Genomic DNA, 21112 nt, shown 5'->3' with positions numbered 1-21112 from the left:
TTCAGCAATACGTGAACCGTGAACTTCCCGACGTTCAAGCTGGTTTTAGAAAAGGCAGAGGAACCAGAGATCAAATTGCCAACATCCGCTGGATCATGGAAAAAGCAAGAGAGTTCCAGAAAAACATCTATTTCTGCTTTATTGACTATGCCAAAGCCTTTGACTGTGTGGATCACAATAAACTGTGGAAAATTCTTCAAGAGATGGGAATACCAGACCACCTGACCTGCCTCTTGAGAAACCTATATGCAGGTCAGAAAGCAACAGTTAGAACTGGACATGGAACAACAGACTGGTTTCAAATAGGAAAAGGAGTACATCAAGGCTACATATTGTCACCCTGCTTATTTAACTTCTATTCAGAGTACATCATGAGAAACGCTGGGCTGGAAGAAGCACAAGCTGGAATCAAGATTGCCAGGAGAAATATCAATAACCTCAGATATACAGATGACACCACCCTTATGGCAGAAAGTGAAGAGGAACTAAAGAGCCTCTTGATGAAGGTGAAAGTGGAGAGTGAAGAAGTTGGCTTAAAGCTCAACATTCAGAAAACGAAGATCATGGCATCTGGTCCCATCACTTCATGGGAAATAGATGGGGAAACAGTGGAAACAGTGTCAGACTTTATTTTTGGAGGGCTTCAAAATCACTGCAGATGGTGATTGCAGCCATGAAATTAAAAGACGCTTACTCCTTGGAAGGCAAGTTATGACCAACCTAGATAGCATATTCAAAAGCAGAGACATTACTTTGCCAACAAAGATCCGTCTAGTCAAGGCTATGGTTTTTCCTGTGGTCATGTATGGATGTGAGAGTTGGACTGTGAAGAAAGCTGAGGGCCGAAGAATTGATGCTTTTGAACTGTGGTGCTGGAGAAGACTCTTGAGAGTCCCTTGGACTGCAAGGAGATCCAATCAGTCCATTCTAAAGGAGATGAGTCCTGGGTGTTATTTGGAAGGAATGATGCTGAAGCTGAGGCTCCAGTACTTTGGCCACCTCAGTACTTTGGCAAAGAGTTGACTCATTGGAAAGTACTCTGATGCTGGGAGGGATTGGGGGCAGGAGGAGAAGGGGACGACAGAGGATGAGATGCCTGGATGGCATCACCGACTCGATGGGTTTGGGTGAACTCTGGGAGTTGATGATTGACAGGGAGGCTTGGCGTGCTGCGATTCATGGGGTCGCAAAGAGTCAGACACGACTGAGCAACTGAACTGAACTGAATAGTAGTAATGTTGTAGTGAAATTGGTTCAGTTACTCATAGGACCACAGCAAAGGTGTATCCTTTTGTTAAAGCATAGTATGGTAGCATCAAATGCATTATAATATTTATTCCCTTAATTTAGAAATTCTCCTGCTGGTGATAATTCTATTTGAATTCAACCAAAGGAAAAGGACTGTTTTCTACAGTGGCGGGAATTTAAAAACAATTTCTAATGATAGGAAAATGATTTAATAAAATAACTGAGCTTATGTAGCCGTTAAAAATTATCGTAAACTGATGTAAAAATGTAGCCCAAAGTTGGCGCAAGTGGAAAAAAATATTAAAATGGTGTTTTATTGTGTCATGAAAACTACATAAAAAATAAATCTCTGAAAAAAGATTGAAAGGGTTTACACTCAAATATGAAAATTATTGATAAGATGGTATTATGAGAATATTCTTCTAACTTTCAAGTTTTTAAAAAAAAATAACATGTAGTGAGTAGTAGCTATGAGGATCTCTGTCTGGATCGCGGGAGACGTGAAGATCTTTGACACAGAGAATGCAGTTTAGTTGGGGAGATCAGCTTTGTGCACAGGGAAGTTAAGCTCTGGTTCTTGAAATATCTGTCCCCAGAATAGCAGGTATTACGCATTGATGTAAATATATTTAATGCACTGATCTGTACATTTAAAAATGGTTAAAATGGTAAACTTGTTACATGTATTTTGTGTGTGCTTAGTTGCTCAGTTGTGTTCAACTCTTTATGACCCTTTGGATTGTAGCCTGCCAGGCTCCACGTCCATGAGATTTTTTTTCAAGCAAGAATACTGGGGTGGGTAGCCATTTCCTCCTCCAGAGGATCTTCCTGATCCAGGGATCAAACCCTGGTCTCCTGTATTGCAGGCAGATTCTTTACCTGCTGAGCCATAAGGGAAGCCCCCAAAATGGAATCTAGTTGCTTAAAGTGTGTTTTAGTTGCTGAGTTGTGTCCAACTCTTTCTGACCCCAAGGACTGTAGACCACCAGGCTCCTCTGTCCATGGGATTTCCCAGGCAAGAATACTGGAGAGGGTAGCCATTCCCTTCTCCAGGGATCTTCCTGACCCAGGGATTGAACCTGGTTCTTCCACCTTGCTGGCAGATTCTTTACCATGTGATGCCACAGGGCCATAATTTAAACAAGAAAAAAAAAGAAAAAAGCAAGTGTTTCCATGTCAGAATGCTAGATTATTGCTCCAGTAAGGCAAATCTTAGAAAAATACACCTTTATGTAGACACAGATAAAACTGAATCAATGATACCACCTTTCATTTAGAAAATGTCTTTTAAAAGACCAATATTTTTTTTCTTCATATTTAGTGATTGTTTTTAATGTATGTATTAACTGAATAGTCAGTGTACTTTAACAGATGTGTAAAGTGGTGTTACCAGCACCCGTTTCAAGTGAAGTAAAGTAAAAGTCACTCAGTCATGTCTGACTCTTTGCAACTCCATGGACTGTACAGTCCATTGAATTCTCCAGGCCAGGATACTGGAGCGGGTAACCTATCCCTTCTCCAATGGATCTTCCCGAACCAGGAATCAAATTAAGGTCTCCTGCGTTGCAGGCAGATTCTCTACCAACTGAGCTCTCAGGGAAGCCCACCCAGATCAAAACATACAGTATTGTCATTAAGAATAGTTCCCTGCGTCTTGGCAGCCAGTTCTCTTCCTGGAGTAGTTTTCATCTCCATGGTTTAGCTTTACTTATTTTTGAACATAATTTACATAAGGAATCATGATGTATGTACCCTATGTCTGGATTCTCTTGCTTACTGTGATATTTTGAGATTCATCTTTATAGTGAGTGGAGTGCCACAGTCTGTGGTTTTCTTTTTGTTGCTGTATAGTGTGTTTCATTGTATCAATACAAATAAGCCATAGTTTTATTATTCTTGTGTTCAGGGACATATTAATTGTTTTCAGTTTTTATTATTAAGAGTGAAACTGCAGTGAATTGTCAATTCAATAAATCTTGAATTTATATACAAGATTTTTCTTGTGATTTAATGTAGATTTTACATGCATGCATGCATGCCTCAGTCATGTCTGACTCTTTGCAACCCCATGAATTGTGTAGCCTGCTAGGTTCCTCTGTCTGGGATTCTCCAGGCAAGAATACTGGAGTGGGTTGCCATGCCCTCCTCCAGGGGAACTTACTGACCCAGGGATCAGACCTACATCTCTTATGCCTCCTGCATTGGCAGACAGGTTCTTAACCACTAATTCCACCTGGGAAGCTCAGATTTTACAGTGGAGGCAAATGAAATACACAATCTGAATTTCTCTGCTTGCCCTTCTCAAGATGTGTTTTCATTTGAGCCTGTGTTACCTCCCCATCATCTCATTTTGTACTTCTGCCAGTCTGAATGTGTTTTCAAACTGGTCTCACCATATTTTTACATTTTAAAAAATTTTTGAGGAGAGCTTTTGTTTGTGTAGATTGTGTATATCTAATCTATGTTTACTGTGGTAGGATTTGAAACCAAGAACTTTAAAAAATACTTGTTAAAAATATTAATAAAGCATTACATGTTCTCAAGTTAAAACTCTTAAGAAAATTGATGGTATTTTCTAAAGCAAAATAATTTTAGTGAGAAATATAGCATTGTTTTTACATTTTAAAAAATCTTTTGAGTGTTGAGCTGGATTCTCTTGTCTACTTCTGCATTCAGTCTGTTGTAGTATTGTAGCTTCATTGAACTGTATGAAGAATTTTGGCCTCAAAGATAAGTAGTTGGAAACTGGAGGGCTATAATTAAATAGCCTTTTCAAATAATTATGTATATGCATAATGAATTCTACACCAAATTTTGACATATGATAGTTTTCTATAGTGTTAGTTGCATTGTGGAACTTGAAACCATATCAGTTCACTATTATAGTCTCTCATATTGAAATCCATTAGTTATTTTGTACTGTGAATGGGTATTTTATCCATGCACTGTTTTGTAACCTTATGCATCTTGGTCATTTGGAAATACTAGAATTCCATTTAGAAATTCCCACATCATCAGGTTTTGATGCACTTCATTATACAGTATCAAAACAATCACATTAATATTACCACCAATCTCCTCATAAGAATATTTAAGTACTAGGACTCCATCAAGCTAACAGTGTTGGATACAGGTCTTCTAAAATTACAATTTCTGATAGAAAGTTCCAGTGCTGTCTAATTTGCCACACAAGTACGTTGTGGTTTGCTATTGTTTGAAATCACTGGTTCATTTTTTAAAAACTTCCCACAAAATACCCAAGTGCAAATATCAATAGTTTATCTGCCACTCGTTCTTTCACATTAAAAGGGTGTCACGTTTTGGGTTGCGTTTACAGCTCAAAGTTTTTCGCTTTGGAAACCTTCATGTTGAGGTATGCAGCCCAAGCTTTGTACATGTTTTCCATTTTGTCAAACAGTTTTGAGGAGATGTGTACTCAGAATTGATTTTAATGTAATTAGTATTTTTTACTGATTCGTCAAGAACATTCTTGAATGAAACTGCCCCACCCCCACCCCCCACCGCTGAGTGTATGTATGGTATATGACTATGTAGAATGCGGTGACTACTGGTACAGTCTGGGGCCCTTGCCCCGAGTCTGCTTAGGTGCCAAGGGTTTTACCTTCCTTGGCATCAGTGCACGTGTAGTGAGAAAGGCAAGTGATATATTAGTGTTGTTGTAAAATACTGTCTGTCAGTTCCCTGGAAAGAGGTTGCAGGTCAGGAACCCCCAGGGGTTCGTAGATCATTCTTTGAGAACCTCAGGGCTGGAAAAGTTATGAATTCTAATATAACTTTAAAATATTTGAAGGTGGATGATTATAATGGTAATTCCTGGGTTATGTGTGAGATTATAACAGATTGCAAATTCAGTACTCCTACTTAAATTATATAAGAAAACTTCTTTCTGCCTTATAGTTTTGTAAGTTAATGAATCTCAGTGAAGTAGTGTAAAAATTATATCTCTTTTCCGATTCGGTAAGATAAGTTATAGATTTTATGTGTTATAAAGTGTTTTGTATATGTTATCATGAAATGGGCTTCACTCAGGTGTAAATGTCAGTGCCTCTGTGTGACATGACTGTGTTTTTCGTTCCCCTCCCCCTATTCATTTGAAGAACCCCCAACATGTTCTCCTCAGCAGTTTACTTGTTTCACGGGAGAAATTGACTGTATCCCTGTGGCTTGGCGGTGTGATGGGTTTACTGAATGTGAAGACCACAGTGATGAACTCAATTGTCCTGTGTGCTCAGAGTCCCAGTTCCAGTGCGCCAGTGGACAGTGTATCGATGGTGCCCTGCGATGCAACGGAGACGCGAACTGCCAGGATAAGTCAGATGAGAAGAACTGTGAAGGTATCCGCAATTCCTAGGCCTGGTTACAGATTTCCCTTTTCCATTAAGTTGTTTGAAATTCAGAGTTTTGCTTTGGCTCATTCAGTGGTAGATTTGGGGTTTTTCAAGTGTGCTTGACTTTATTATTTCTAAACATAGTAGCATGTTCTAAATTGTCTTAATTCTCTTAATGTGTGTAAGATTTATACACATTAATAAGCTTTGCAGTTGAGAAATGACACCAAAAGATTAGCCCTTCAGTATGTAAAAATGGTCCTTGTTTGCAGTGAGCTCTGAATGGGGCTTCCCTGGTAGCTCAGCTGGTAAAGAACCCGCCAATGCAGCAGACTTGGGTTTGATCCCTGAGTCGGGAAGATCCCCTGGAGAAGGGAATAGCTACCCACTCCAGTATTCTTGCCTGGAGAATTCCATGAACAGAGGAGCATGGTGGGGTACAGTCCATGGGGTCGCAAAAAGCTGGACATGACTGAATGACTAAGCACACACACATGACATATTTATTAACAACATAAAGTAATTTCATGTTTTCTTCTCATCCACTAACTTTTAACAGAATATAAAACAACCACAACAAAAATATTCTCTGGAAATCTTTAGTGTCTAGAAATGCATGTAGAATTCTTTTAATCCTTAACAGAATTGTTAGTGAAAGATGGAATTTATAAAGGACAAAATAGGAAGTTTCTTGCTAGATTGCTTTTTCTTCTCTTTTCTGTCTCTCAGTTGAAATCCCCAGAGAACTATTTGTAAGTTTTCTCTAAAAGTCTGATTTTTCATGTGTGCCCAGAATGTTCTCTTTGACTTCTGCCAGACTTTACACGATAGCAAAACTAAGAAAACTATTTACATTTTTCCCCCCACAGTACTCTGTTTAATTGATCAGTTCCGCTGTGCCAATGGTCAATGCATTGGAAAACACAAGAAATGTGATCATAATTTGGATTGCAGTGACAAATCAGATGAACTGGATTGTTGTAAGTATGATGAAAACCTTGTATTACTCTTAAGGTAGAATTTTCTTTTTTAAAATAACATTATTAGTCTTGAAAGTGTGAAAGTGAAGCTTGCTCAGTCATATCCAACTCTTGGTGACCCCGTGGATTATACAGTCCATGGAATTCTTCAGGCCAGAATACTGGAGTGGGTATTCTCCAGGAGATCTTCCCAACCCAGGGATCGAACCCAGGTCTCCCACACTGCAGGTGGATAAGGGAGAATTTTTAATGTTCTTTTCCTTTTCATTATGTGTGAGGTTCACTTATGACCAGTGCTTTCTTATTAAGAAGCAAGTTATTGATATTAGTTATTTGTACTTGAGATTTCCTACATTTTACATTTAATCATTTCTTAAAGATAGTAGTTTTCTTATGTTCAAAAACCTTCACAGAAACATTTAGCAAAGCATCAGAAAGGAATATTGTTTTTTGAAAACTAAGGTTAGGAAATTTGCAGTTTCAATATGTGGAAATTAGTGGTCTAAACTTAAGAATTTCTGAACGTTTGTTGTTTACTCACTAAGTCGTATCTGACTTTTTTGCAACCCCATGGACTGTAGCCCACCAGGCTCCTCTTTACATGAGCTTTCCCTGGCAGGAATACTGGAGTGGGTTGCCATTTCCTTCTCCAGGGGATCTTCCCAACCCAAGAACTGAACCCGCGTCTCCTGCATTGGCAGGTGGGTTCTTTACCACTGAGCTACCTGGGAAGCCCCTTCTGCATGTTAACACGTGTTTAAAATTTCCCATTTTTTTTCTTGCGTAATTTTCTACCAGTCTCTCAGTGACTTTAAGAGCTTCCTTAAAACACAGCCTGAGAATACTTGAGCCCCCACATATATATTCCTGAGCCTAGAAACCTTAGGCTAAATAGCCTGTTGTTTCTTCAAGGTACACAACTACTGACTAATGTTCTAACATGAAATGTATCCCCAGTTGACAAATATTCCATTTGTCAAGTATTGACAAATGACATTCAGCGCAAGCCAGGTCTCCCCTGTCGAAACTGATTTTGTGGAATTTAGACAGAACTCATTTTAAAACTCTTTAAATTGTGACAAAGACTTCAAGGTGATGTTTTTACAAAATTCAAGTGGGATCCTCACTGAGACTACTGGGATCTGTTTCCGTTTATTCAGCAGACCTTGCTGAGTACTTGCTATGTGCTGAGGGCACATCACACCTGTACCAGGTTCCTCAAGAGTTCTCTGTGGCCAGAGGAGGGTCGGAAGAGGGATATTCAAGCCAGGCAGATATGAATTTGAATTCTGACTCCACCAGTAAATTATTTGCTTGTTAGACCTCAATTTCTCCATCTTTAAAATGAAGATAATATTTAGTATGGTGATTGTGAGAGGATTAAATGATTTAATGTATATGAAACAGTTTAATCAGAGTAGGTGTTATTGATAAAGGAGTGTGATGAGTAATGATAAATGTGCTGTAATAGAGATCTGTACAAGGAGTAGCACAAAGAAGAGAATGGCCAGATCTTTAGACACGAAGATGGGCTTCAGCAAGGAAAATATCTTAGAAAAATGTGGTAAGGTTGGGTGGCTGTTGATCATTGAATAGCATTACTTATGCAGTTGAGTGGAGAGATTGCATTCTAGGTAGAGGGACTCTCTTGTTCTGCCCAAAACCAGAGTGAAATGGGCACTTTTGAGAAATTACCTGTAAATTGAACTGCCGAAATACAGGCTGCTGTCTTGAGGTGTGTCGGCAGAAGCTGATATATGTAAAGGTGAGATCACAAAGGACTGTGCTTTTCCTCTAAAGAGTCTGTAGACAGTACTCCAGAATAACGTTGTTGTTATTGTGTTAGTCACTCAGTTGTGTCCAACCCTTTGCGACCCCATGGATGGTAGCCCGCCAGGCTCCTCTGTCCATGGGATTCTCCAGGCAAGAATACTGGAGTGGGTTGCTGTTCCCTTCTCCAGGGGATCTTCCCAACCCAGGGATTGAACCTCAGTGTCCCACATTGCAGGCAGATCCTTTACCGTCTGAGCCACCAGGGAAGCCCCGAGAATGATGAAGAGCCGTTAAAAGCCTGAAGTGGAGGACTGGCATGGCTGTGTAATTGTGAAAGTAGTAAAGTAGATGGATTGGAGGTGAAAGATGATAGGCGAAGAAATCTGTTAGCTTAGGTGCTTTCAAATGTTTTGACCACATGGAGAAGAATACAAAGATGTGGATGTACACATAAAGAAATGAGAGTCATGCAACAGTATTTACCTGTATTGTATGGAATGCATCCTGAAGTTTTCTGTTTCAGAATGCTGGTTTCAACACATTAAATTGTTTTTACCAACTAAAGACTTGCAGGCTGTACCTTTAAAATGTTTCAGAGACTGGTAGTTCAGCAGAAGATGGTGGGTGTCTAGATCAAGGGAAGCAGCACTGATGGGAGAGGAGGGAGCGGATAGATTTCAGGGTTATTTCAGACGTAGAATGAAAAGGTTTTCGTAACCTAGCTTAGAGGTGATGAGTTTAGGTTGAATTAGCAGGTAACCTCATTGTATGACTACACTCATAAATGAGACTATATGGCAGAGACTAAAAACCAAAATATCATTGTGTATCATGACTGTGGATATCATGTTCAGCTGATGTAGGTTTTTAATTATTTTTTTATATAAATTTAAATGCTTATAATTTGCCACAGGCGCCATTATTTATTCATGATCTGCTTTGTCCCTGGAATCCAGGAAATGTTGACAAATGGTGGTGACTGTGAGTTCAGTTTGGATTACGCAGCTTTGAAGCTGCCCCCTTGGGTGTCCCATTGAAGCTATTAAGAAAGCTGTTAATAACTCTGTGGGTCTGTAGCTCAAGAGAGAGAGATGGGCTTTTCGGTTTATCCTTGATAATTACAGCTGAGGCAGTAGATGAAATCTCTGAGGGAGAGGAGGCAGAGGAGGAAAATAGCAGGAGGTAAATAGAACTCTAGGAAGCACTGTACTTGAGGCAGACGGGAGAGAATGACGCCAACGAGAGGAGACAGATCAAATAATCAGAGATGGTAAAACTAAGAGAATGGTGTCCTGGAAGGGGAAATGATCAGACTTTTTGAGGAGAAAACAGGAGCCAGCAGTACTGAATGTATAGAGTTGTCAGTGAGATGGAGAGTGTATTGACTATGGCATATAGGAGAACTTTACCAGACTAGTTTCATTGTGGTAGTAAGGACAGAAGTCTACTTTCAATGAGTTAAAATGTGACCCAGAGACAAAACAGTGAGTGTAAACTATTCTTTCTTGAAAGTTGGTGTTAGAAGGAATGCCAAGGCCCTGGGTGGGGGTGGGGGGAGGTGGGGAATGAGAAAGATGGGCTGGTTGCATATGGGCTCAGAGCCCATAGGTGATATAATATGTGACCCACAGCCCCTCCATGGTATATAACTTGGTGATGTCGTTTTCTTTCAATTCTTAGGTTTAATCATAAGATGAGTTTAGCTGTGTGGATGGGAGATTTTGAGGTGAGGTGGAACAAAAGGAAAGTTTTAAGAGATACGCAGTTGTGAAATACAGTCTGACTATTCACAACAGAAGGATTTTCCTTCTCAACAGAAGAGTAATGTTCTGCATTTGATGAGCTCTTTGGCTATATTTTCCCCTATCTCTCATGTTGGTGCCCTGTTTTAAAGTCTCAGATAGCTCGGGGATCCCATGAAGGCTGCTGACATGTCCTCTCATGCTCCGGCTTTTCTCTCTGAGTCCTCAGCTATTCTGGTACCAGAGACCTTATATTCCTTGCCCTCAGGCAACTAGACTCACCCTTAAGGCAGCAGCATATTGGGCCTGAGAGCTGATGCTCATCGGTAGCTTCTAATTTCTCTTCACCAGGCATAAATGTCACTTTTCAGATCTAAAATCAAGCTCAGAGCTGATTTTGGCTTCTTTACCATTCCAGGTAAAACGTTTGACCCTAAAATTTTCTTAGACATCTCCAAATAATATTGATTTTTATGATATACAGAATGAAGTAGGATAGATTTTGTCTATATATGTGTTTTTAAACTTCTTAATGGTGTTTTAATCTATAATTCACTTAACATTTTTGTTACCAGTTTACAGTTATACTTTCCAATGTATTGTCCTATGTCTGTTTTCACCTAGGAGTCATTCGTTTTGATTCCTAAGTGACATTTATCTGTCTACGTATCCATGGGGCATGGTGTGTATGTATTCATAAAAAGGAAAAATGTGTGTGAGTTGTCTTCGTTAGGCTCAAATTCTGCTTGCACACCCTCTTTCCATTACTGTTTTGAACCTGCAGTTGTTTTTCCATTATGTAACTGTACTGCATTCCCATTTTAGATCCAACTGAGGAGCCAGCACCACAGGCCACCAATACAGTGGGTTCTGTTATTGGAGTAATTGTTACCATCTTTGTGTCTGGAACCATATACTTTATCTGCCAGAGGATGTTGTGTCCACGGATGAAGGGCGATGGGGAAACCATGACTAACGACTATGTAGTTCATGGACCAGCTTCTGTGCCCCTTGGTTACGTGCCACACCCCAGTTCTTTGTCAGGATCTCTTCCAGGTGAGCCAGGACTGACCCGTTGAGAATCAAGTCTTGGCAAGATTGCCAAGCTTCCATTATGGAAACAGAATACTGCCTACAGTCTACTTCAATGTAGACTATTTTGGGTTTAAACAGTTAGAAGGACAAATGTTCGCTTACTTTTAGCACCTTCTTTTTACACAGAAGACCTTAGGTATGGTTTGTTAGAAATTGGCAAAGGATACAAAGCAAATACATGTACATACAAGCATTTATATTAATATATCATACATTTATTGCATGTACACTTCATTTCTGGGCTTCCCAGGTGGTGCTGGTGGTAAAGAACCTGCCTGCCAATGCAGGAGATACGGGTTCGATCCCTGGGTCGGGACAATCTAGAGGAGAGCATGGCAATGCACGCCAGTATTCTTGCTTGGAAAATTCCATGGACAAAGGAACCTGGTGGGCTACAGTCCATGGGGTCACAAAGAGACTGAAGTGACTTAGCACGCATGCACTCTGCATTTCTAGATGTGCTGTACTAAAGTTAATCAACTGGCCATTTGTTGAAAAGAATCATAAACCACAGTTCATTTGGTTCACTACCAAGAGACCTGTACTACGGAGCCCAGGAATTAGAGGAGCCCGAAAAAACAGATGAGGTTTCCTTTTCAGCAGATTTAGAAATGCCTGATTGATAGCAGGGAGGAATACATCATCTTATGTTTTCTCCTAACTTAGATGAAGACAATGGGAGGAGGGTTTATTCAAGCATGGCCAGGGTGCCAGATGTTCTGTCCTTGGGGAAGACTGCATTCCTCTAGGGAAGTACAGCTTTCTTTTCAATGTCTTTTGGTACCCGTAATGAAAAGAAGCCTTTCTTGTAATGAATATGGAGAAAGAGATACCAGGCCAAAAACCCTGTGAAAATAACTTACTCTGGTTGTTAGCTGTAAGGAAATAGATGGTTTTTAAATTGTTAATAGATTCCCTGTTGCCATACCTAGTTTGTTAAAGGTGGAATTTGGGAAGTCACTTGTGAAAAATAGAATTTCTTCTTTAGCATTGTGGTTGTGATTACAACAACATTTGCATCTAGTAGATAAATAATTTCCCATACATTGAATTTATGCTCTTAACAATGGGTTTACTTTTCTTTTGAGCAGACCTATTGCTTTGTCTAGCCTGCTTTGCACTTCTGCTCTTCACAGTTCTTTTTTTCTCAGGTCTTCTAAGAGACTGAAAACCTCTCATCTTGAGGAGCTCTGCTTCCACTCTGGCGAGTAGGAAGAGCCAGGAGCTATCCTTGGCCTTGTGTTATAGGCCAGCTCTCAATGGAAGTCCCCACTTCTAGAGAACATTTGTTTGCCTTTTCCATTAAGTATTTTCAATTATTATTGGGAAAAGAGGGCATACGTTGTTTGAAAATGGAGCTATTTGACTATTGATATTTGCAATTCTAGGACTAAATAAAATGATTTCATGCCTTCTTATAGATTGCACTCAACTTCAGTATTTACCCCTCATTTTAGGAATGTCTCGTGGTAAATCAATGATCAGTTCCCTCAGTATCATGGGGGGGAGCAGTGGACCCCCTTATGACCGAGCCCATGTCACAGGAGCATCGTCAAGTAGTTCATCAAGCACCAAAGGCACTTACTTCCCTGCAGTAAGTAGCCTGTTTTCCTCTGTTCACTTTGAATGCTGAGATAAATAAGATCTTAGATGTTTAACTTATTTATTAAATATGGGTACTTAGTGATGGTAGTATAAAAGGTTTTAATATAGAATTTAGACATACAAGGCCCAAAGGTTTCACCACCACCATGTGAGCACTTAGAATGTGGTCAACTTAATGACTGTGTAGCAACCAGCATATTTGAAAGTATCAGACATGAATTTCATATACCAGGTGAAAGTAGAACTGTTGAATAGTACCTCCTGAGAGGCTAAGTACCGTCATTCTGTGACCTCCCAAAAGAAGGAAAACGTGGCATTTCTCCTAAGTAAGTAATCTTTCTCTAAACATTTATAGTTTTAAAAATCAGAACCCAGTTGTGCTACACGTTAAACCAGTAACTTGTAGGTTGCAGATTTCCTTCTCATCACCTTGTGTTATTTACACCTAATGAAATTGTGTCTTGAGGGGTGGAGAGCCATAGTTCTAAAGTACTGTTTTAGGTTAATTCTTTGGAAAAAAAGGAAGTAAAGAAGAATATGAACAGAGATGGAGGAAGAGAAGTTGAGAAAAGGCTAATAGTCTCTGTCTGGATAGACTATTCTTATTTCAATCATTTGGTTTTCTTTCCTTTTAGATTTTGAACCCTCCGCCATCCCCAGCCACAGAGCGATCACATTACACCATGGAATTCGGTTATTCTTCTAACAGCCCTTCCACTCACAGGTCCTACAGGTAATACACATCCTCCTCCAGTGTCAGTCCACATGTTTATTAGAAGAAAGTGTTTGAGTTGTGAGTTTGCTGTGGCCCTGGCTGAGTAGATGATGGCCACCAAGAGAGAACAGGTATCTTGTAGAGAGAACAGGCTTCTTGTCTGGGTAATGCTGGTGTTGCCTCTACCACAAACCCTTTTCTTTCAGGGCATTAGACTTCCTTTAATTAACATATCGTTGATGCACAATATTATGTAAGTTGCAGTTGTGTAATTTAGTGATTCACAATTTTTAGAGGTGGTTTTGTTCCATCTGTAGTTATTACAGAATATTGGCTATAGTTCTGTGTTGTACAGTATATCCATGTAGCTTATTTTACACCTAATAGTTCATACCTCATTCCCCTGTTCTTTGATTTCTCCTTCCCACTTCCCTCTTCCCAGTGGTGATCACTAGTTTGTTCTCTATCCCTGTGGGCCTGCTTCTTTTTTTGTTATTTTCACTGGTTTCTTATATTTTTTGGATTCCACATATAATTGATACCACACAGTATATATCTTTCTCTGAGTTATTTTACTTAGTGTATATCCTCCAAATCCATCTTATGTTGTTGCAAATGGCAAAATTGCATTCTTTTTCATGGCTGAGTGTAGTCCATTGTGTGTGTGTGTATACACACACTACATCTTCTTTATTCATGTGTTGATGGACACTTAGGCTGTGTCCATATCTTGGCAATTGTAAATAATACTGCTGGAAATTTGGGGGTGTGTGTATCTTTTCAAATTAGTGTTTGCAGTTTTCTGGATATATACCCCAGAGTGGAACTGTCAGGTCATATGATAGTTCTACTTCAGTTTTTTGAGAAACAATGGCTACCTCAGTTTGCATTCCCACTAACAGTGTAAAAGGATTCCCTTTTCTCCACATCCTGCCAGCACTTGTTATTTGTGGTTTTTTTGGTGATAGTCGTTCTGACTGGTGTGAGGTGATAACTCACTGTGGTTTTGATTTGCACTTTGCTGATAAATAGCCACATCAAGCATCTTTTCATGTGCCTGTTGGCCATCTGCATTTCCTCTTTGGAAAAATGTCTGTTCAGGCCTTCGGGGAACTCTACATTTTTTAAAGGGAGCCGCAATTTTTTTTGTGGCTGGCTTTTGTAGTATTAAGATAGAGCCTCCAGGCTTTGGCAGTATTCTAAGGAGAAGTTGCCCCCAAAGTGACTTGATTTCAGAATATGTTACTGCTGAGGTTAGGTTTGATTGATCATCTCAGTGGAATGTTGGGATAAGACGAAGGTCCAGAGAGTTAGGAGAGCTCTAAAATAGCAGAAGTATTAAGGGCACAGAGTTTGAGAGAAGCTGAAAGAAGCTTAAGTTCAGCTCTTGCTTACATATGTTGTTGTTACAATCTGGAGTGAAAGGTTTCTCATATAGTTGCATGGAATAAATCGTGACTCATTAAAATAAACTGCAGTGTGTTTGTAAGCCAGAAAAGGGGAGACCTTATGCCTTTGTGCTCATTTGCGACTGTGGAGCAGAGTGAACAGGTTCAGTCCTAGTGTGTCGTCCTTACTCTTTTGTCTTATTGGACAGGCCAACAGAAAGTCAAAAACTTACATTCTCTTCAGACACTTAGTGCCCGTGTTTATTGGCATTACTCAAGTGCCCATTATCTTCTCAATAAGGTGTTTCCTGGCATTCCAGTCAATTGCCCTGTTGTATATATAACCTTATAGATGTGTAGAAATGAAGTGGAAACTATACCGTATCTCATTCAGAATCCTTATGTCACTTTATGGATAAGATAGGTTTGACTCTGAACTGATTGATTTTATGTTTTACTTAAAGTGCTGCTTTCCCTACCCCAGGTTTGTTCTAAGAAGTCAAAATAGGCAGAAACCTGAAAATTGAAAAAAACAAAAGGAAAGAGCAAAAATTTTACTTTTAAACAATTTCTTTAAATTAAACACTGTTTGATTCAGGTAGACATAATTGCATCAAAAACAGTTCTTTTTTTATGAAAACCTTTTTGTTTTGTATTGGACTGCAGCTGATTATCAGTGTTACGCTGTGATAGTGTCGGGTGCACAGCAGAGTGACTTGGCCGCACAGACACCTGCTTCCATTCTCCCCCAAACTTCCCTCCCATCCAGGCTGCCGTGTAACATTGAGCAGAGTTCCCTGGGCTATACAGGAGGTTCTTGGTTAACCGTTTTAAATACATCAGTGTGTACACGTCCATCCCAAACTCTCCATCTATACCTTCCTCCCATGGTCCGTGTTGTGTTTCTCCAACCCCCTGCCTCCGCCAGCTGCACTAAGTTCGTTCTCTATGTCTGTCTGTCTGTCTCTGAAAAACAGTTCTTATTTAACTGTTTCCCACATCTCAAATTAAGCCCAGTTTATTTCTTCAGAGTGAAACTTTTCTCATTTAAATTTTCTTGGGGGTGGGGGGAAAGTTTGCAAAACTTAATACATTTTGTTAATCTGTTTCCTTTCTCTCCTCTGGTGTTTTGTTTTTTCCTCCTCTCCTGTGGAAGTGGAAGTATTGGGCCTTTTAAATGTTGAGCCAAGAAATTTCACCAAGGCTCACCACCTCATTGGACAGAAAGATAAGACCTAAAAAATACTGTGACATCATGTCAATACTGGTAGTAAAAGTGCTTGAGAACCTGCTTAGCAGGTCATGTAACTTTTGGTCTTTTATAGCCATTTCTTTTGATATGGAGGGCTTGCCTCAAGTGGCATGTATCCTGAGGTGTGTTACCTGGCACATCGTTAGATGTTTTATAAATTGTTGCTTCAGTTTTACACTTGCTCTTGCCCCACTGTTGCAGTCATTTTATTTGATGAGAAAGCATATAAATAAATCCTGACTGGGATAAATATGAAATAAGATCAACTTTACTATACTTAGACTATAAAATGACATAAGAAGTTATAGTAGAAATGATGGAAAAATCAACACTTTTTAAGTCGGCTGTTAATTTTACTAGTATATTTCTCTTTCCAGTGTGCCTTTTTCTTTAGTTAGCCACACTACAAACTTAACAGTTATAGATTGCTTGAAAAGATAGCTTAAAGGGTATACAGAAATAAATTAGGTCTCTGAAATATGTTTTATAAAAGTCACTGGTTCTGTATGGATACCTGGAATTTGTCATTTTGGTGTTCAGGTAGAGCTGCTCTTATGACAACATGCTTGTCTACATACAGCATAGGAAATTGACACTTCTTCCCCCAAATCACGGTAATTTCTCTGTACTGATAGTATTAGTAATGGGATAGATATGTTCCTTAGGCTGTCTACCAAAATTCAGCCTGGCTTGTACAGTATTTGTACAAGAGAGAATGAAGTAAAGAGAGTAATGAAGTCTTCAGTCATCATTAAATTATTCATCAGGTAAATCATAGAGCATTTGAGGAATGTTCGGGGAATGCTCACATGTTTGAGTAATGTAAAATCATAAAGACACGTTCTCACAGATCATGGAAAGGCAGACATTGATGTCCACTATACAGACTAAATGCAAAATGAGAGATTTTTTCCAAAGATGACCATTAAATACAACTTTGGATAGTTCCTTCTTATTGATACAGTGTTACTTAAAGATGATGTTTTTTAGTCACTAAATCTAGTCTGACTCTTTATGATCCCATGGACTGTAGTCCACCAGGCTTCTCTGTCCATGGGATTTCCCACACAGGAATACTAGAGTGGGTTGCTGTTTTCTCCTCCAGGGGATCTTTCCAACCCAGGGATTGAACTCGCATCTCCTGCATTGCAGGCAGATTCTTTACTGTGAAGCCACCAGGGAAGCCCAACTTAAATACATAAGCACACATCCAGAGGTCAGAATGAGTTCATCATTCACAAGATAATGCTGTCTTCCTCCTTCAGCCTGCCTTTGAAAATTGCCTCTTGGTTGGTGCCAGTTTAAATTGTCAAGTTGATTGTCTTCCAAGTCAGGTTTACATTTAATGCCTCTGTATTTGGATAGAGAAACCACTCTTCTATAAAACTAATTCCTCTTCTTCTGCTTTCTTCCCTGTATCAGCTACAGGCCGTACAGCTACCGGCACTTTGCGCCCCCCACCACGCCCTGCAGCACAGATGTGTGTGACAGTGACTATGCTCCTAGCCGAAGGATGACCTCAGTGGTGACGGCCAAGGGCTACACTAGTGACTTGAACTATGACTCAGAGCCTGTGCCCCCACCTCCCACGCCCCGAAGCCAGTACTTGTCAGCAGAAGAGAACTATGAAAGCTGCCCGCCTTCTCCATACACGGAGAGGAGCTACTCTCATCACCTCTACCCACCGCCACCCTCTCCCTGTACAGACTCCTCCTGAGGAGGGGCCCTCCTCCTCTGACTGCCTCCAACACAAAAGTGTAAATACGAATTTGGTTGCGATCTGGAGGGGGGGGAGGGAGCTATTATTGAAGGATGAGGCAGACCGTGTACAGTTAAAATTATAAATGGGGTAGGGAAAACTGGAGATATTTGTACAGAAGGAAAAGATATTTATATATTTTCTTAAAATAGCAGATTTGCTGCTTGTGCCATAAAAATTTGTATAAATAATAAATTTGTACTAAAAGTTTTATTTTTGCAAACTAAATACACAAAGCATGCCTTAAACCCAGTGAAGTGACTGAGTACAAAGGAAACAGGAATTAAAAAAACAGCATCACTGACCAGGAATGTCTGGGGCTTTATTGATACCAAAAAAATTTTTTTTTTTTTAAAAAGCAAAGAAATTAAAGTCCATCTCAGCAGCAAACCATATATACTCGGAAGGAGCCCAGTGGCCTTCATATTTACTACCATTTGAATGCCAACAAGTTTAAGAAATGAAAGGCAAAAGAAAAGAATACTAATTTTGGATAAAAGGCTTTGTTTTCTCTAGGGGTCCAATAATTTTAGTGAGGAAGATAGATATTTCTAAAAATTCATTCGGGGTGCTGCTGTTGTGGGAGAGATGAGCTATCTGGTAAGATGCTATGGGGCCGTTTTGTTTGCAAGCCTTCTGTCCCTATCGTAAAAGTCACCCCTCTGTCATACGTCAGTAATTCCCTGGGTGATTTCACCTTGCTTCCTCCCTTAGCAGCATTATATTTTGCCAAGATACCATAATTTATTCACCATAAAATCTGGGGATTGATTAAACAGAATTTGCTAAATAAAAGTTTCGTTGTAATATTTCTACTAACTCCATTCCCCAGTCAGCTTAGCTCTTCAATTGGACTGCTGTGTCCACATAAGGATCAAAGGTTAGACAAGTTACTGTTCCTCTTTATTCCAAGATTGTTTTATTGCTCAATACAGTGTCTTTTTACAGCACATAATAGAAAGCGTTTAAGAGTTACAAATTTAACCATTAAGTTTTTGTTGTAAATTAATCATATATCCTTGCAGTACTTTCAGCATATAATATCACAGTATGAAATCATTTATATATTTTTTTTTTCCTAGTAAAACATTTAAATATGTTCCGGTTAGAGACAATCTATTTTAAAAGAGGATTTTTTTTGTTATCGTTAGGTTTTCCCTATATTAGTTGTTGGTGACATTTTCATGTTCTTTAGGCTGATTTTTCTCAGAATGATCTCTACACACATAACCTCTTTCTAATGTGTGGCGTGAGTTGAATACAGTATCTTTCTGTTAACCTAATGTGAATATTAGATTGTTTTCAAATTATCCATGAATTACTTTTATAATCACCTCTTATATATTTTTACGTGTCTTCTCTCTTACTCCATTATGGATTAAGGTGATTTAACAAATTTAACGATATGGCTTACATGAGAAGGAAAACTGAACTTTTCAGCTGTCGGAACTTGAGTAGAGGGGGATAACGGAAGGCTCTTCCGTGCTCTGCCTGTCCCGTGTGGTACTGGGGCTGCTGCTGCTTCAGCTGTCAGGGCTGACCCGTGAAACGATGCTGGCACTGCTCTGCCACCTTTCCAGAAGTCAGTTTCCTGCTTTTTCACATGTTTCCAGCATTTCTCTGCTAAAGTTGAATGTGTTTTCATACTAATGTATTTTTACCTTAACAGATGTTGGTCAGTTACTTAATAAATGATGATTTTTTTTTTTTTTTTAATTCTGTTTTGCTGAGGCCACCCTTTCTAGATTTCAGGGCCCAAGAGAAAACAATGGAAGAAAGGATTTATAATTTTGGTGGAGGTGAACTAACTTTTTAAGCAATTAAAATACCTAAGTAATCTTTTTTAAAAATTTAAAAATGCGGTTTCAGAATATCACATCGGTTATTGGGGTACCTTATATGAATCTGGTGCACTTGATTTTGCATATAAATAAATGGTAATCCATCAGTGTCTTGCATTTCAGTCAGACGAGCGTTAACTCTTCCTGTTGACGAAACAAAGTGCTCAAGTTCTAACAGAATGGAAATTGAAGTTGCATTCTGTGACACACAGAGGCACTTGATGCTCACATGAAGATGGAAAGGTTAGCAATAACTGGGTATCAATTAAAATATGAGAATTCTCGATGTTTACATTTTTTAATGTGCATCTTTATCTGGTGGGCTTCCCATGTGGAAACTTGCACTATAATGAACTAAGAAGAATATTGCCTTGTTATATGTCAGTTCAAGTGCTTGTACTGCGATGGCAATGGCCTCTTCTTGCAAAATACTAATTTGTGTGCCAATTTGTTTGAAATTATTTGAAGGCAGTTCAGCTTAGTCTCAGAATCCTCTTTCTCAATGTTTGAGATGGAGTCTTAACATTTTGGGGAATATTTGAAAGGTACAGTTTGAGAGAATTGTCAAAATTGAGGATGGATTTATTGGTCCTCAGGTTATATGGACAGTTAAGCTTTAAAGTAGACCATCTAGTTTATTAAACACAAGATCTTTATTGGAAGATAAAAAGTTAATGTGAGCACAAATTGGGGGAAAAAGAATACAGTTTTGAATTTGGATTATTTTGAATTTGGATTATTGCTAGATGCATTAGCCAGCTGAGGGGCAATGAATAAAATTTAATTATGTTCCTTAAATATAGTAGTATTTGTTGTGATTGTGTATCTTGAAGTGTGCCCACTTAGAGATGTGATTAAAATGACCTGAAAATTGAACTTTGGCATAGCATACTTCCTGTGGACTACAGTAAGCTTTTCTTCACTGAAGTGGTCTTTTATACTTCTAAACTTTTATAACCTTGAATTTTGCTCCTGCAGAGCTTTGGTTTTTTGAACCCTGGCCCAAAGAATTTTGCTGTTTATATCAGATAATGGCATATTCACAATTAACAAAAAAACAGTTAAGGCGTAGAATTTTCTCAATACTGATTTTTCTTTGGGGAATTTTATTATGCATCTGACACTTGCTGTAAATCTAGCATATCGTGAGATATTATGTGTTTAGCAGAAAATTATCATTATTTTAATTTTAATACAAAAATACTCTGATGTACCACCAAAAGATATCTGACCCTTTAGCCAGTTTGAGAACAGCTGTTCTGAAGGACTCATATGTAGAAATGAAGACTTTACAGTACATTTTTATCTAATATAGACCATTAATTGGGATGAGGCTTTGAGCAGAGGATTAGATCGGAAGAGCAC

General features: G+C 39.1%; 1 protein-coding gene across 4 annotated transcripts in view; it reads left to right on the top strand.

The window, feature by feature from the left end:
• Positions 1–21112, top strand: part of LRP6 (low density lipoprotein receptor-related protein 6) — a 179570-nt gene that overhangs the window by 156390 nt on the left and 2068 nt on the right. For 2 of the 4 annotated variants that reach the window (XM_010858688.1, XM_010858690.1), the window contains 6 exons: positions 5367–5603; positions 6467–6577; positions 10918–11148; positions 12645–12781; positions 13428–13525; positions 17570–21091. In XM_010858688.1, coding sequence (XP_010856990.1) covers positions 5367–5603; positions 6467–6577; positions 10918–11148; positions 12645–12781; positions 13428–13525; positions 17570–17864 — 1109 coding nt within the window. In that variant the 3' untranslated portion in view covers positions 17865–21091. Of the gene's footprint in view, positions 1–5366; positions 5604–6466; positions 6578–10917; positions 11149–12644; positions 12782–13427; positions 13526–17569; positions 21092–21112 lie in introns of those variants that run through there. The other 2 variants (XR_826921.1, XM_010858689.1) reach the window with 2 other exon arrangements.

This window comes from Bison bison, unplaced genomic scaffold, assembly GCF_000754665.1.
Source record: "Bison bison bison isolate TAMUID 2011002044 unplaced genomic scaffold, Bison_UMD1.0 scf7180017864390, whole genome shotgun sequence".
In the NCBI taxonomy this organism is placed as follows: domain Eukaryota; kingdom Metazoa; phylum Chordata; class Mammalia; order Artiodactyla; family Bovidae; genus Bison; species Bison bison.
Note: the sequence above shows the minus strand (reverse complement) of the source record. Positions and strands in the feature narration are given on the sequence as shown.